The sequence below is a fragment of the Platichthys flesus genome, chromosome 19 (assembly GCF_949316205.1).
Source record: "Platichthys flesus chromosome 19, fPlaFle2.1, whole genome shotgun sequence".
Lineage (NCBI taxonomy): Eukaryota > Metazoa > Chordata > Actinopteri > Pleuronectiformes > Pleuronectidae > Platichthys > Platichthys flesus.
Window position 1 is genome coordinate 2773366 of NC_084963.1, and position 13487 is coordinate 2786852.

Genomic DNA, 13487 nt, shown 5'->3' on the forward strand with positions numbered 1-13487 from the left:
CACACTGAACTCAGTTTTAATCCCTCACAGCAAACTGAGGGTTTTTTCCCTGAATGGACTCTGACCTTCCTGCCGACGGACGATCGCAGCTCTCAGAGTTTGGCGTCCACAGATTCTGACTCTCATGAAGGATCGTTTCCTGTTTTCTTCACGATAATCCTCCTTCGGTTCGGTTCATCTTCAGTGAACAGACACGTAATAATGCTGCAGGGGAAGTGGCTGCGATTCCTGGACAGCTCGGCCGACACGTCCACCGCTCGGCTTTCGATGTCTCGCCGACTTTTCCAATGAATTAGAACATTTTAGCTGATTCTGCACGTTTAGATCATTGAGTTCCCCCCATGTGCCAAACGAAAGTGGGACATTTGACCGCGGGGACACATTTGTCAGTCATCAAACCAAAGATGTGGCGTCCCCCTCACTCAGCGACGGCAAAGAGGAAACTTCCTGTGTGGCTGCACCGGCTCTGATTGGCCCATTTAGGGAGTAACAGGAAATAGGGAGACATACATCAATCAACTGGAGGCGAGCACTCAGAAGCTGTGGAACAACAAACATGATGGAGTCCACAGACACACACACAGACACACACACACACACAGACACACACACGCGCGGAGCATATTTTCCTAGAAAAACTGTTTCGAGAGCTTAATCGGTGTCGCACACGAAACACAGCGGCCCTGACGACTCCGACAACAAACGCACATTCTTGCCGTGCACTGGTTCACGCAGGGTCTGCATCATGTCTCAGTTGTCGTGCATTAATGTATGTATAATGTCTTTGGTCTGTCTGCACTCAGGCGTTTTCCCATCAGCGCACACAACCGCACCAACTAATCTAAATCACCGGCAGTCCAAGACGTGTCGAGGGCCTCAAGGTCTCTAGATCTTCATTAAGTCTGGTGAGGAAACTTGCCCGTCGTGAAGAATACCCATTATCAGTGTGTGTGTCTGTGTGCGACCCTGTTTGCCTTTCGCTGACTTGTTCGATGTCATGGAAATGAAAACACAGCAGGATAACGAACCAAAGCAAGGCTTCTCATATCTGAAAGACACTTGGAACGCCTTTGAGTTTCCGATAATAAAAAAAAAACACTCAACAATTCAAACTTTTGTGTACGTCATGTTTTTATTGTTTCTGGAATATCGGCGCAATGACTCAGGCTGGACATTCGTTGATATCACAATTACTCTCGACAAACAACTGGCACATGGTTGATTAAATCTGAGTTCAAGTACTTTCCTGATCAGCAATTTTCTGGCAACGTAATGTAGATATTACCTTATCATCTTTCAATACCAGTTGTGTCCTGTGACATTGTGTTTATTGAGTGAGAAAAAACTTTTGTGCAGATGATCGCAAATGGGTGAAGACTTCTCTGTCGGATTGTGTTTTTTATCGTATGAAACTTTGGGTGTTTTGGTGTCTGTCATATCTGGTCTATGATATATATCCTGTGGTTATTGGACATTTTTGAGGCTATGTTGTGTACCTTTATTATCTAAAACAAAATCATGCGTTTCCGGTGAACACTTTGTACAAAAGCTGACTGATTACTTTGTTCTACTTCAAGGCAAATGTAAGACAACGGTGTTAGCGACACAAAAACTTAAAGAGTAGCTTAAGACTGCCTGAAAACGCTGGTATCTGCTGCCCTCTGGTGGTGTAACCCCCCCCCCCCCCCCCTCCGTGACATCACAGCTGGGTGTGGTCAGAGGTGGAGCGTTCAACCAGAGGGGGCAGCAAAACGCAAACTGTTCAGCCTGGTGTTTATAAGTTACTCTTCTGAAGGCACTGCACACACACATATATATATATAAAGTTCTGGGTCACAAACAAGTTAATAACAAGAAATTCATTAATTAGGTTTCATAATACAAAGAGCTCATGACATAAAAAAAAAAAAACACAAAATCCTACAGTACATTTGGACAGAGTACGACAGTTAAATTTACACACACGCAGTAACACTTTCCCTTTGGTGATTAACTTTGAATACGATATTTTATATACAAACACACATACTGTACACATATACTTACAACGGTATACAAAGAGTGATTCACTGGTAAACAAAGACATACAGAGTCGGAACGTTTAGTTGGTTTGCTATAGAACCTGAATCAATACTTGGTTAGAACAACGGTGACAGTTAATGTCAAATACTGAGACTCGAGTCGTCCACCTACAAAGTTTTGGCGATGAAACTCGAACGAGGCGGACAAATGCAAAAGTTTACAACAAAACAAAAAAACACACTTTTTTTATTGACGATTGTTGCCTTGGAACTTCGGTTTGCTCAACCGTGGCAGTTGAGGAGCGGCAGATGACTTCATGTTAAATCCCTGACAAACATCTTGCTTCCCTGGAAAAACATTTGACTGTACTTTTGGCTGTGACTCACCGGCGTGGCTGTCAGCTGCCGCGATCGCGTCCGTGTATTCTGGGGCCAAAAGAAGTGTTTTGATTCAAGTCACGACAAAACATTCAGCTGGCAATCTCCTAACGACGCACGTCATGGACTCACAACTCTTCTACAACTTGCAGCTGGAACAGGTTCACGCGTTAATGGCAGGAGGCGGGGGGGAAATAAAAGATAATGCCTGTTTAGCACAGAACTGGTTCAACTCTGGAGCTGACCAGCGCCTGTAAGACAACGAATTGGGCATAACCTACCTCAAAAGATGATAACAGCTTTCGAATGATACAAATTTCATTTAATTAATTAATTATTTAGTTAGACAGTTCCTCGTCATTTGGCGTACTTTTCACTATTACTGTTTCTCATTCGTAGAAGATCTACTTCCTGTTTACTCTGCCTGGTCCATGCCAGGGTGCATGGAAGGTCACATGATGTATGCATGTTAAAGAGTTAAAACACTTATATGGACGGAGATTGTTTCTGTTTTGAAAAGGTTTTAAACTAAAACATGTTTGTGTGGATGAAACTTGAGCAGGTCAGCGATTGAAAAGTGTTAAAACCAGCTGAGAAGTGGAGTTTGATGTTTCAGGCAGGAAATGAATTCATCGGCTCTAATTTTTCAGACTTCTGAAAGAAATTAGTTGAATCATTTAAGACTAACTTTCTTCTTCCGAACATCCTCAGGGGAAATTTCACTCTGACCAGTTTAATTGCTGGACTCCGTCACTCGGAGACACTTGATAGAACCAGCTCAGCACATTTCCTGTCACACTCTGGAGTCTGTTAACACTCAGCAGATATGACCTTCACCTCCTCTCCACATAATACTGTGGCACGCAGCCTGATCCGTAACACTGCAAACATCCTCCTCCTCCTCTTTCTGGTAACATCCCTGGAACGGCTCGTCTTCCATTCCTCACAGAGCATAAACATCTCAGGGCTTCTCTCAGCTCTTGGACCCCCTCGGAGATTTTGCTTTGGGAACTGATGCGACGGATTCCCAAAAGATGTGAAGTGGATGTGGAAGGCCAAAAGAATAATGAGTCCCTGTAATACTAAGTCACTAGTCAGTTAAAAAACGAGAGATTAATCCATCGTGGAAAAGAATAGTGGCTCTTGATATTTCAGTCGTGGGCAGTGCTGCAGTATTCCTGTCATCAAACATGTCAATATTTACAATGGTGGAACAATTGGTTTCTTTAATTTGCCACTTTGGTGTTTTTAAATAAAAACCTTGAAATTGAAAACTGCTAGAAAGTCTCCGGAAGGTCGTTTGGAAGTTAAAGCTGCTGGAGATATCTCGTATTAACATTAACTTACATGTCATCAGAACAAAATGACATGTGTTGGTTTGAATTTCCACTAAATTGATGTATTTTCTCCTGAAAATAAAAGAAAAAGAAATGATAGTGTCCTAAATGTTGGTTCTAACTGTAGACTTTATATAAAGATGGACGAAGCAGCAGATTCCCAAAACATCTTGATGCCTGGTGGCTAGTTCATTAACCCCACCTCCTCCATGTTAGTGGGTGGGACTAGTTTGGTTGAAATTAGTTATTTGATGTTGAGGGTGAAGCCTCGTGATTGACAGCTCATACCGCCTTGTGATTGGTCAAAAGCTCTTATGGGCAGGCCTTCAATACTGTGGCTCAACGCTACGATCACTAGTGCAAAGACTCCGGCTCCACATGACGTCCAAAACGCAATCCGGGGGATTTTAGCTTCAATATAATACGATGGGAGGTTGAAATGGAGGCCTGTCGTCCATCTTCCTTTACAGTCTGTGGTTCTGACCCAAAACGATGCAGCTAATATGAATCTGTCCTGAAACTGATGTGACCCAAGCCCATGAGCAGGGGGAGCCGAGTTAGAGAAGAGAGAAAGAGGATTGGGTTCTACTGGCAAATACCTTCATTTCACAGATTACTTTTAAATAGTTCATATCAGCCGAGACATTTGACACTGACAGAAAATAATAAACAGCTACACAACGCAAATACAAATGCTAACAGTCTATCAGAGTCTGTGGAGATCAGACCAGTCCTGTGTCCGTCCTCCACACAGAGATAACAGTCTCTTCATCTTTCTTCATAGTTGCCGTTCTTCTTCATTAAGATCTCGTTCAGCTCATCATCATCATCCTTCGTCCTCACATGTCTTACGTTACAGTCTTTCTTTAATATGATCCCAGTCCCTCTTGACCTTTGCATTCCTCCATTTCCCAGTTTCCACGAGAGATTAACCCTTCAATCAGTGGGATTAACCTCCAGGATGTCCAGCCCTCCTTTACACTACCGAGTGTTCGTTGTGGTGATGGTGGGGGTGCTGTGGAAGCTTGGGGTGCTTGGGGTGCTGGTGTTGCGCACCGCTGCCGCTGAGCACCGTGTGGTTGACGGACGAGGCCGAGCGGTCCGACCCTTCCGCCACCGTCCCGTTGACGTTCTCCTGCCGCTGGCAGCACAGGATCTGCCTGAAGGTGGCGCTCATCTCCTTGTCGCGGTAGGAGTAGATGATGGGGTTCATGGCGGAGTTGAACTCGGCGAGGAGGAGGAAGAACTTCTCGTAGGTGAGGACGTTGCAGTTGGCGCAGAAGACGTCGAGGAGGAGGATGACGAGGCCGGGGGTCCAGCAGATGATGAAGGCACCTGAGGAGACAACGCAGAGAAGAAACTGAAATTAGGAAAACATGAAGATTGGAGCAGGAGTTGGTTATTATCTCCACCAAGGAGATCAATGTCAAGTACCAGAGATAAGAAGTAATATCACAATCCCAGAATTACAAACACTTCCCCAACTGAAGATAAGGTGAAGGAGCCGAGTAGATAATAGACGTGGACACACCCCCCCCCTCTCTCTCAAGCTACAGACATTTAGTGAGTGAGTTTCTACAATTACAACCATCAGACAAGTTCTTGTTTTCTTTCATCTCCTTTCATAAGAGCTCCTCAGACATGTGGTCTGGCCTTGTCTGAGGTATTTGCTCCGCCGACTGCACGACCGTTGTTTTTTCCTGTTTCGACCCAAACAAAAATCACTCTACAGCCACATCACCATCCACTTAACAACCACACCAGCAACCGTCTATGGAAGGGAACCACCACCCTGCCCAATCTATAACCACATGTAAAGACTTACTTTTGTCTTTCAACTTAGTTTATTGTTGTGGGTGCATTTCGGCGTCAGTTAGGGAGCCGCCGAAGTGAGAAACACCACGAAAATGGGAAATTGGTTGTTAAATGAGGCAATAGCCAATTACTTAATTAGTCCCTCTCTTAGGATCTGCAAAACAACTTTAATAGATTCTTTCTTGACCCGTGTCCCATCTTTCCACTAAGCTTCGTGGAAATCTGTTCTCCAGCTTTTGGGTTATCCTGCTCACAAACAAACAGAGACACCAACTTCTTCGGTGGAGGTCAAAGTTTGCTCAATAAATCAAGAAAAGGCTTCAACTTTCAAAATAAAAGCCCAGTTTCAAAGAATCCAACATGGACGTAGGATTCCTGATGTCACCAGAACATCTAAAACATCGTCCTTCCCCTTAACGAGTAGCAGAAATGTCCTCATCTCTTTCTGCAGCGCCGGCCTCCACTCTTCCATCATCATATTCATAACCCTCTGACCTTGTGTGAATGCATCATTGTTTCTCTGATTGGACGGAGTGCGTTAACACAGCGGAGGTCAGCGGGTCGCCGACGCCATTACTCATGTTGATGAAGCGTTAAAGCGAAATCCTGTCCACAGATACCATTTGTCCTCACTATAAGACAACTGGGGGACGTTGCACTCTTGAGCCAGTCAAACCAAAAGTCTCGATGTGAAATGAGACGAGAGAGAGAGAGAGAGAGGGAGAGAGAGAGAGAGAGAGAGAGAGAGAGAGAGAAAGAGAGAGAGACAATGCTGACGGGCAGGCCTGTTATCTGTTAGTGTTCTGCAGGCGGCAGCTGCAGAGAAGGCTTGACCTCACTTCCCAGCTATGCATGCAGACTCTCCAGAGTTAGATAAATGTCTCAAAGTGCTCGCAACCCAGCGGAGAAACTATCCCAACTATTTGTGTGTCGGTGAAACATCGCACGGTTCCCAGGAAGAGAGTCAGCTCGAAGATATGCACAACTGAAACACAAAGAATACTCCTAATTGTCTCATGTTATGTATTAGGTGTCCAGATTCGCACAAAATTCAATACACCTGTCAAGTGTGAAGACGATAAGATGAACGGTTCTCAAGATAAGAGAGGAAGATTTCGGGAGCTATAAATAAACGTTTATTCTTATATTCAATAAGGCAGGCGCCACATCAGAATAACAACTAAAACACACACAATCTATTTTCTATTCAGTATCTGGGCCTGATGCGTCTTCATGATTCATCTAGTTTCTCTTTGAAATGAGTATAAAAGCCTGTTTGTGCGGCTTTTCCCACAGAATGAGGAATAAAACAGGTCTTTGTGTGAAGCGTTGACCTGAAAGGTTTCACCCTCAGATTCTTTCATTTCCTCTCTCAATCCCGGGATATACAGTTCGCTTGCGTTACACCCTTCATCTCAAAATGTCCTCTTTTACACATACACACACAAAAAGAAGCTGGTTTACTGTGATAACATGGAGCCACACCAGGGTCACAGAGGTTGAATGTGTGTTCTTCGTGTGTTAAGGAAACAAATATGTTATTTGGCGGATTTAAGTGAATCCCTCTGAAATGCCACTTGGAACGAGGAGACACAGGGAAACAGGGAAATTCAGAGCCGGTCTGGAAAATGTGCAAATGTATGGAAAAGCTACTGTGGAGTTTTCCAGATCTCGATGGAGTTAGGAGCTACACAGGAGCAGGAGATGCTGTTGTGTCCTTGTCATCATAGCAACAGTTTCCTTTATGACATATTGTGGTAGGCTAGAAGACACTTTGTTGGTTTGTTTGTGTGTTTGTTAAAAAGATTAACAAAGCGGATTAACCTGAAACTTGGTGGAAAGATGTTAAAGGAGTTAGGGAAGAGCCAATTAAAATGCAGATCCGTATCAGGGGGCAGATGCATTTTTTTTCTTTTAAATCGCTGTCAGTAACATTTCCAGGAATTTCTCCAAATATTGACCTCCACAATATTGAGTTTGTATGGTCATTGGTCAGACTTTCGTTCCTCTTTCTTTTTATGTTCCTGGTTGAAGCAGATTTCTATATGAGTGGGACCAGAGGCTGCACTGCCTGGGAATAAACAAAAGGGAAATAATGGAGACCAGACTATGGCAATGAACCCCAAACTCCCACAAACACACAAATGCCAAGCTGAGGGTGGACAAGAATAAACACTCACATGTGCAGACGCAAACACACGCAAACACTAGTTTACATAATTACACACAGCGCAAAAAGACAGATGGGGGAATGCTCCAAACAAAGACTGTCCATTCCACCCCAGCGAGCTTCTAGCTGAACGATCAACATGTCCACACACCGTCCTCTCCTCCGGGTTAGGATTTCTGTCTCTGTCAGGAAAGGGCTTCGCTCTAATGGCTGACGGGTCGTGTTTCTTCCACTTGTCATCACTAAGACGTTTACGATATTGTTTTTCAGTGTTAGTGACGCATGTTTGTATTTCTCTCCAGCGACGGCAGCTTGTTCTGTTGTCCTCAGTCACATGAGTTTCATAAACATGAGGTGAAATGGCTGCAGGGATCGTGGTGGTGGTCCTGCGTGTTCGTGTGATCGCTGCCATCCAGATACTTGGCTCTGTTTTTGAAAAACAACTGGCAGGGATTTGAAACATGCTCAGGAGAGGATAAGACATCACAGTGAACACTATGGCATCCATGTTTTGTCAAAGCACGAGATCTTGTCTGTTTGCCATCATGTTTTTCCTATAACACCTTAAAGCAATGACTATACTGTTAACATAGTTTGTTGTTGCTTGAACAAGCGACAGAAATTAAATCAAAACTTTAAAAATTACCTGTAGAGATGCAGGAATGTCAATATTTCTAAATGTCAAGTAAAAAAAATGTGTAACCTCAAAACCTCCTGAAGTCGGTGATCCTTATCAAGCTGAGTCCCACACCTCCGAGTCTCAGATGCTTCCCACATGTAGAAACACACTTAACTCAACACAGAGCCTCATTACATGTTCACGTCTTACTATCATTTCTCACATGTCGGCTCAGGTTTCCACTAAAGTGCGACTCTCTCAGGCCTTTAACAGTGAATAAACACACAATATTAAATTACTCATCTGGTGTTTCTCTCTGCCTTTCGTCCCATCAATCTCTCTCTCTCTGCATCTCTGTCTTGTTCTTCTTCTACTGGTTCCCAGTCCTCCTTCCTCATTCCTTTCCAATTCCTTTCATTTTTATAACGTCCTCCTTTAGTTCTGTCTTTATTCTCCTTTCTTTACTTTTACCCCCCATGTCTCTCTCGCTCAGTTTTTCAATCTTCTCCTGCATCTGTGGTTGGAACCATGTTTCCCACAGAAAATCACTTTGCGGACAGAAACCATTAAGCCTATCTGATGTGGGCCAATTGCTTCCCAGTTGTCCAGTAAGAGATTTCTTATTTTTTCCTCTACTCTCGTTTCCACCTCTGTAAAATCAAACAAACACTCACTCACACACACACAGGAGGAGATTAGACTAGTTCACATTCAGAAGCTTGAGTGTTCACAGTTATTAATGAAGAGGCCAGTGTTACACGGTGATGGAGTCTGGTGGCGAGGTCACAGGGACCTGATGGATTCAGAAACACTGGAGGAACAGTCAGATCTTTGAAGACGGCTGCAGTCTCAGTCACTGACTCACTGAGACTCAAACTTTTTCAAACCTACTCGTTTCGTTTCTCTCTCACCGAGTTGGAATTAAACAGAAAAAGAAGTCGACAGTCAAAACAAAGCACAATGGAGCTGTAACCTTCTGTTATGGTTTCCATCGAATCCACAGCCGCCACCAATGTATAAAAAAACTCCTTCTGACTCAAAGGGGCACTTTAGTCCCTCGGTCGGATTCCATTCAGCTCGGGGCTAAAACTCATCTGCCCAAGTTTTGCTGACAACGTTTTGGTTTGTTCTGTTTGGTGCAGCCAGGATTTCTGTTACTTCAGGCCAGAGAAACGTCCGTCACATTCGCCCGTAGAGCTTGACCAACACCCGACCCATATAGATCATGGAGATCAAAAGATACAATATCAATTTAAAGCATAACTACAAACCATAAACAGGAGAAATGTTGGTTTTAGGATCCTACAACCTTTATTTGGAAAACTGACTAAACTATGCCTAAATTATATTATTATATTGTACAGATGTATAGATACTTCCCCAAGAAACCCATAAATTATACCTCTATTCAATATAAATAAGAAACGTACCCATGCAAAGACTTAACTGTTTTAGATTGACGTCCAATGTCAACAAAAGAGTTTTATGTGGAAAAATACTTCATCATTCATAAAATACTCTGGTAGTTAATGTGTTCTTACTCAGAGTGTTTCTGAGACTGAGACTGTGACATGTGCTGTGGAGGCTTTCACTGACTCGTGTTTGAGGAAGTCGAAGAGTTTGTTGGAAAGTGAACAACTGATGCTGCGGAGAGACGGGATCCATCAGGACAGATGCTGCGTCGGGAGCGATTAAGTGATTACACACACACACACACACACATATACACACACACACACACACTTAGACAAAGAAAACAGGTGACATTACAAGCTGCATACCAGGCGTGTTTCCTCACTGATTGGAGGCTTTGGCTCGTACATGCTTTGATTGGTTCTGCTGCCAGAAAACACACATGCACTGAAGCAGCGGAGGGGCGGGAATGTGTGTGTCTCTGTGTGTGTGTGTGAGGGTGTGTAACCATCATTTGCTGGTTGTGAAATCTATTTATGAGGCAGCAGTGACTGGTTTTACATTGCGATGCATAAGAAGTCAGAGTCGGAACCATCTGTTGGCATGTGTTTGGCCGGTGGTATGTGTGTTGGCGCTCCGCGGTGTCTGATGATGCCCAAGATAATCAGATCATTCACAGGAGCCCCCCCCACATTCACACACACTCATACACGCACACACAAACACTAGAGTCATGGTTAATTGGACAGAGCCGTTGTCCCACCGATGAGTGACCAGGAGAATCCCTGTCGGTGTCATTCAAACTTTTCTTTCAGCAGAGAGGCACAAGTGGCCGGACGCTGCCGAGGCTTTTCCATGAGCTCACGTCACGGAACAAAGAGATTCTGTTGCAACAGAGCAGCAGCGTCCCCTTGACTTTACAGTTTTTGACAGATGTCCAATAATAAAAACTACATGTAGATGCAACGGTTATCACTTGTAGTCAGAGTCAGTGTTCAGAAACAGTCCAACAAGGCGTGGCTCCACACCAGCTATGGTCGTCGCCTGATGTGAGTCCATCACATCCACTATGTCTGCTGCAGGGGGGACAGCTCTGAATGCATTGGAAAGTTTAGGAAATAAAAAGTTCCTGGCACCTAAATTACCTCTAATCTACTGTAATGTATATTTACTCACTAGTCAGGGCTCTAAAAACTTCTGAATTTCTACATCTGACATTATGAACATTTTAAAACCAACTTCACTGCCTCTGCTGGCGTCTCGATATGATTTTAATGACTCAAATCTGTGTTTGTCATCTGCAGCCATGTGTCTCTTGGTGAATCTTCATACTGTATCATAACTCTCAATGGGAACCTAATCGTTAAAGCCATTATATCCCTACCAGGGGTCCCAAAGCCCCCAGGGTACTCAGAGGGATGCTTTATGTATCTATATGCATATGTTTGTCCGAATAGTATTTCCACATGTGCGAGTGTGTGTCTATTTCTGTTATCGTTGGCAAAACATATAAGTGACGAGACAGATTGTGGTTTCATTCGTCCCATCAGACTTTATGTGAATGGAGCCGAACACTGTCTCCCACTGTGTCGTTATCAAGCCTGGGGATTCGTGTGAATGTGAGACAATCTGTGTAAGTGTCTCCTCATCCTGTCCTTCCGAGAAGAAATCAGCCGTGGCTGGTTTTACCGCATCCTGAGCGGGACAAGTGGAGAGGACGCCGGGCGGCGGGGGAGCAGTTATTATCATCTGGTCTGCAGATGGGAGAAGCTGGAAGGGGCTTCGCTGTGGGATTCACTTCACGGTCAAACAGCAACGGGCTGAACTCGTCCTAACCTTCTTCCCTCAAGAAGACCAAGATAATCCAAACCCAGGATTCTCAATGGCAGCGTTAACCCCACTGGAAACTGTTTTCCTCTTTGTTTTACATTGGACAGAGTTAAACACGGGGAACAGATAACGGGAGGTTTTATCACAAAGGAAATGGGAAATAAGTGTGAGAGAGATGTGAGTAAGTGATTGTACTGTAAAGCAAGAACCGCCCTTCAATCAGTGTGGTGTCCAGTGTCCTCCTCCGGGCTTTAAAGTGACCTCATCCACAAACAGCAGTGGATTCCCGACTGAACCGCAGCACCCTCGATGAGCCGGATGCAAAAAGGAAATTTGATGTTTTTTTCGGGGGTTATTTGAAACAATAATTACACTCTGGGGTTTTGTTTTTTTCTTGAATTATACACATTCAAACAAAGCTGGTGTGAAGTAGCAAATACACAATACATCAACCCCTCAGTAAATGGTTTATAAGCTTTTTCTTTACTGGTAGAAGCTAATTTTGTGAAACTATTGCAATGGAGGGGACATGGTTCAATATCTGGGGAATCCTCAAGATAAGGTTTTTCTCTGCAGGGGGGTGTGGGGCAAGAGCAGCTGCACAATTGGGTTTTCAAATTTTGACTCAACTTGACCACAGAGGAGACTAGAAGGGCACTGAACTGATAACCTAAATGATTTCCTCCTGATCGACCTTAACGGTGGAAAGACTACAGATCTGTGAATTATTATTAAATGTTGAAAAATGCCCGTAAGGCAGCGATAAAGAAAAGAAACTGTTAATCTCCAACTTGCTTTCACGGCACAATTTGATCCCAACCGGCACAACGTGAACTTTTCTAGCTGCTGAATCAATAGAAAGTGAAAATGTGGAAACACCATGAGAGAAAGGGGAGAGTGTTTCATAGGGAAAGGTCTGTGACTTGGATATTGTATCTGTTACAGTGTTACCAAGAACATCCCCCACCCTGTTAATTCGATCAAGCTGCAGCAAATTTCACACGTTCCCTAAATGTGCCTCAAGACTTTTTCACAATGTCACAAAAATGCTCTCTTGCAATATTAAAGAAAGAGAAAAAACATTTGTGGATCCTTTTACGAGTTCCTTCCTGATTCATTCTTCATCCTTCCACCGAGACATTTTTGTGAGATGCTTCAAACTAACCGTCAAACAAACGCTGATGAAAACACAACGTCCTCTGCGTTAGTCTGCGTCTCTGCACCTTCCTGCCAGTAAATGGTTTGGAAAGTTTAAATAGGTTAAAACAAACAGAGCCTCTCCGAGCTGCACGCAAGCTTCACTTTCATACATTCTGTCCACTACAGAGGACATTCTGCTGTCCACTGCTATGAATTAAGTGCAGAGCAAAGACAACAGAAGCAACAGGATGAGATAACACAGCACATAAGGAGACAAATCACCCACAATCCTTTGGTATGTTTTGTCTAGGACCAACACATCCTGCTTCCAGGCACTGAGAAGTCCCTTTTCCCACAGTTCACACTCTGCAACTTACTTTACGCGCAGCTGAGTCGGTCGGCTACTGTGCTTCAAGAAAAAAAAAGAAGAAGAAGACAGCAATGCTTCTGTTCATCACATACCGCTGAGGAGGCCTGGAGACCCGTGAAGAGGGGAGCATACCTCCACTGACGGCTCAGACATTAAACTGCCAGACTGCACACACACGCCTCGGTCTGAAGGAAGAACAGGCGCCGCTTCATCGGGGCACAGCCTCGTTACTGCATCGATCAATTAACGTGCACAGAAAACACCTCGACACAACACTGGGGGATAATTCAGAATTTTAGAAGCTTGTACATTCTTCAAAATTCTCGACAGACGCAAGAAAAAGAGGCAAAACTCGCAGGAAGCTAGAGGGGTGTTAAAAATAAGTTTTTCCAGC

General features: G+C 43.9%; 1 protein-coding gene across 2 annotated transcripts in view; it reads right to left on the reverse strand.

Annotated features, from left to right (window-relative positions):
• Nucleotides 1-1110: 1110 nt before the first annotated feature.
• The window catches only part of lpar1 (lysophosphatidic acid receptor 1), a 42570-nt gene continuing 30193 nt past the window's right edge, over nucleotides 1111-13487 (reverse strand). For both annotated transcript variants that reach the window (XM_062413277.1, XM_062413276.1), the window contains exon 3: nucleotides 1111-5071. In XM_062413277.1, the coding sequence (XP_062269261.1) occupies nucleotides 4713-5071 (359 nt within the window). In that variant the 3' untranslated portion in view covers nucleotides 1111-4712. The remainder of the gene's footprint in view (nucleotides 5072-13487) is intronic.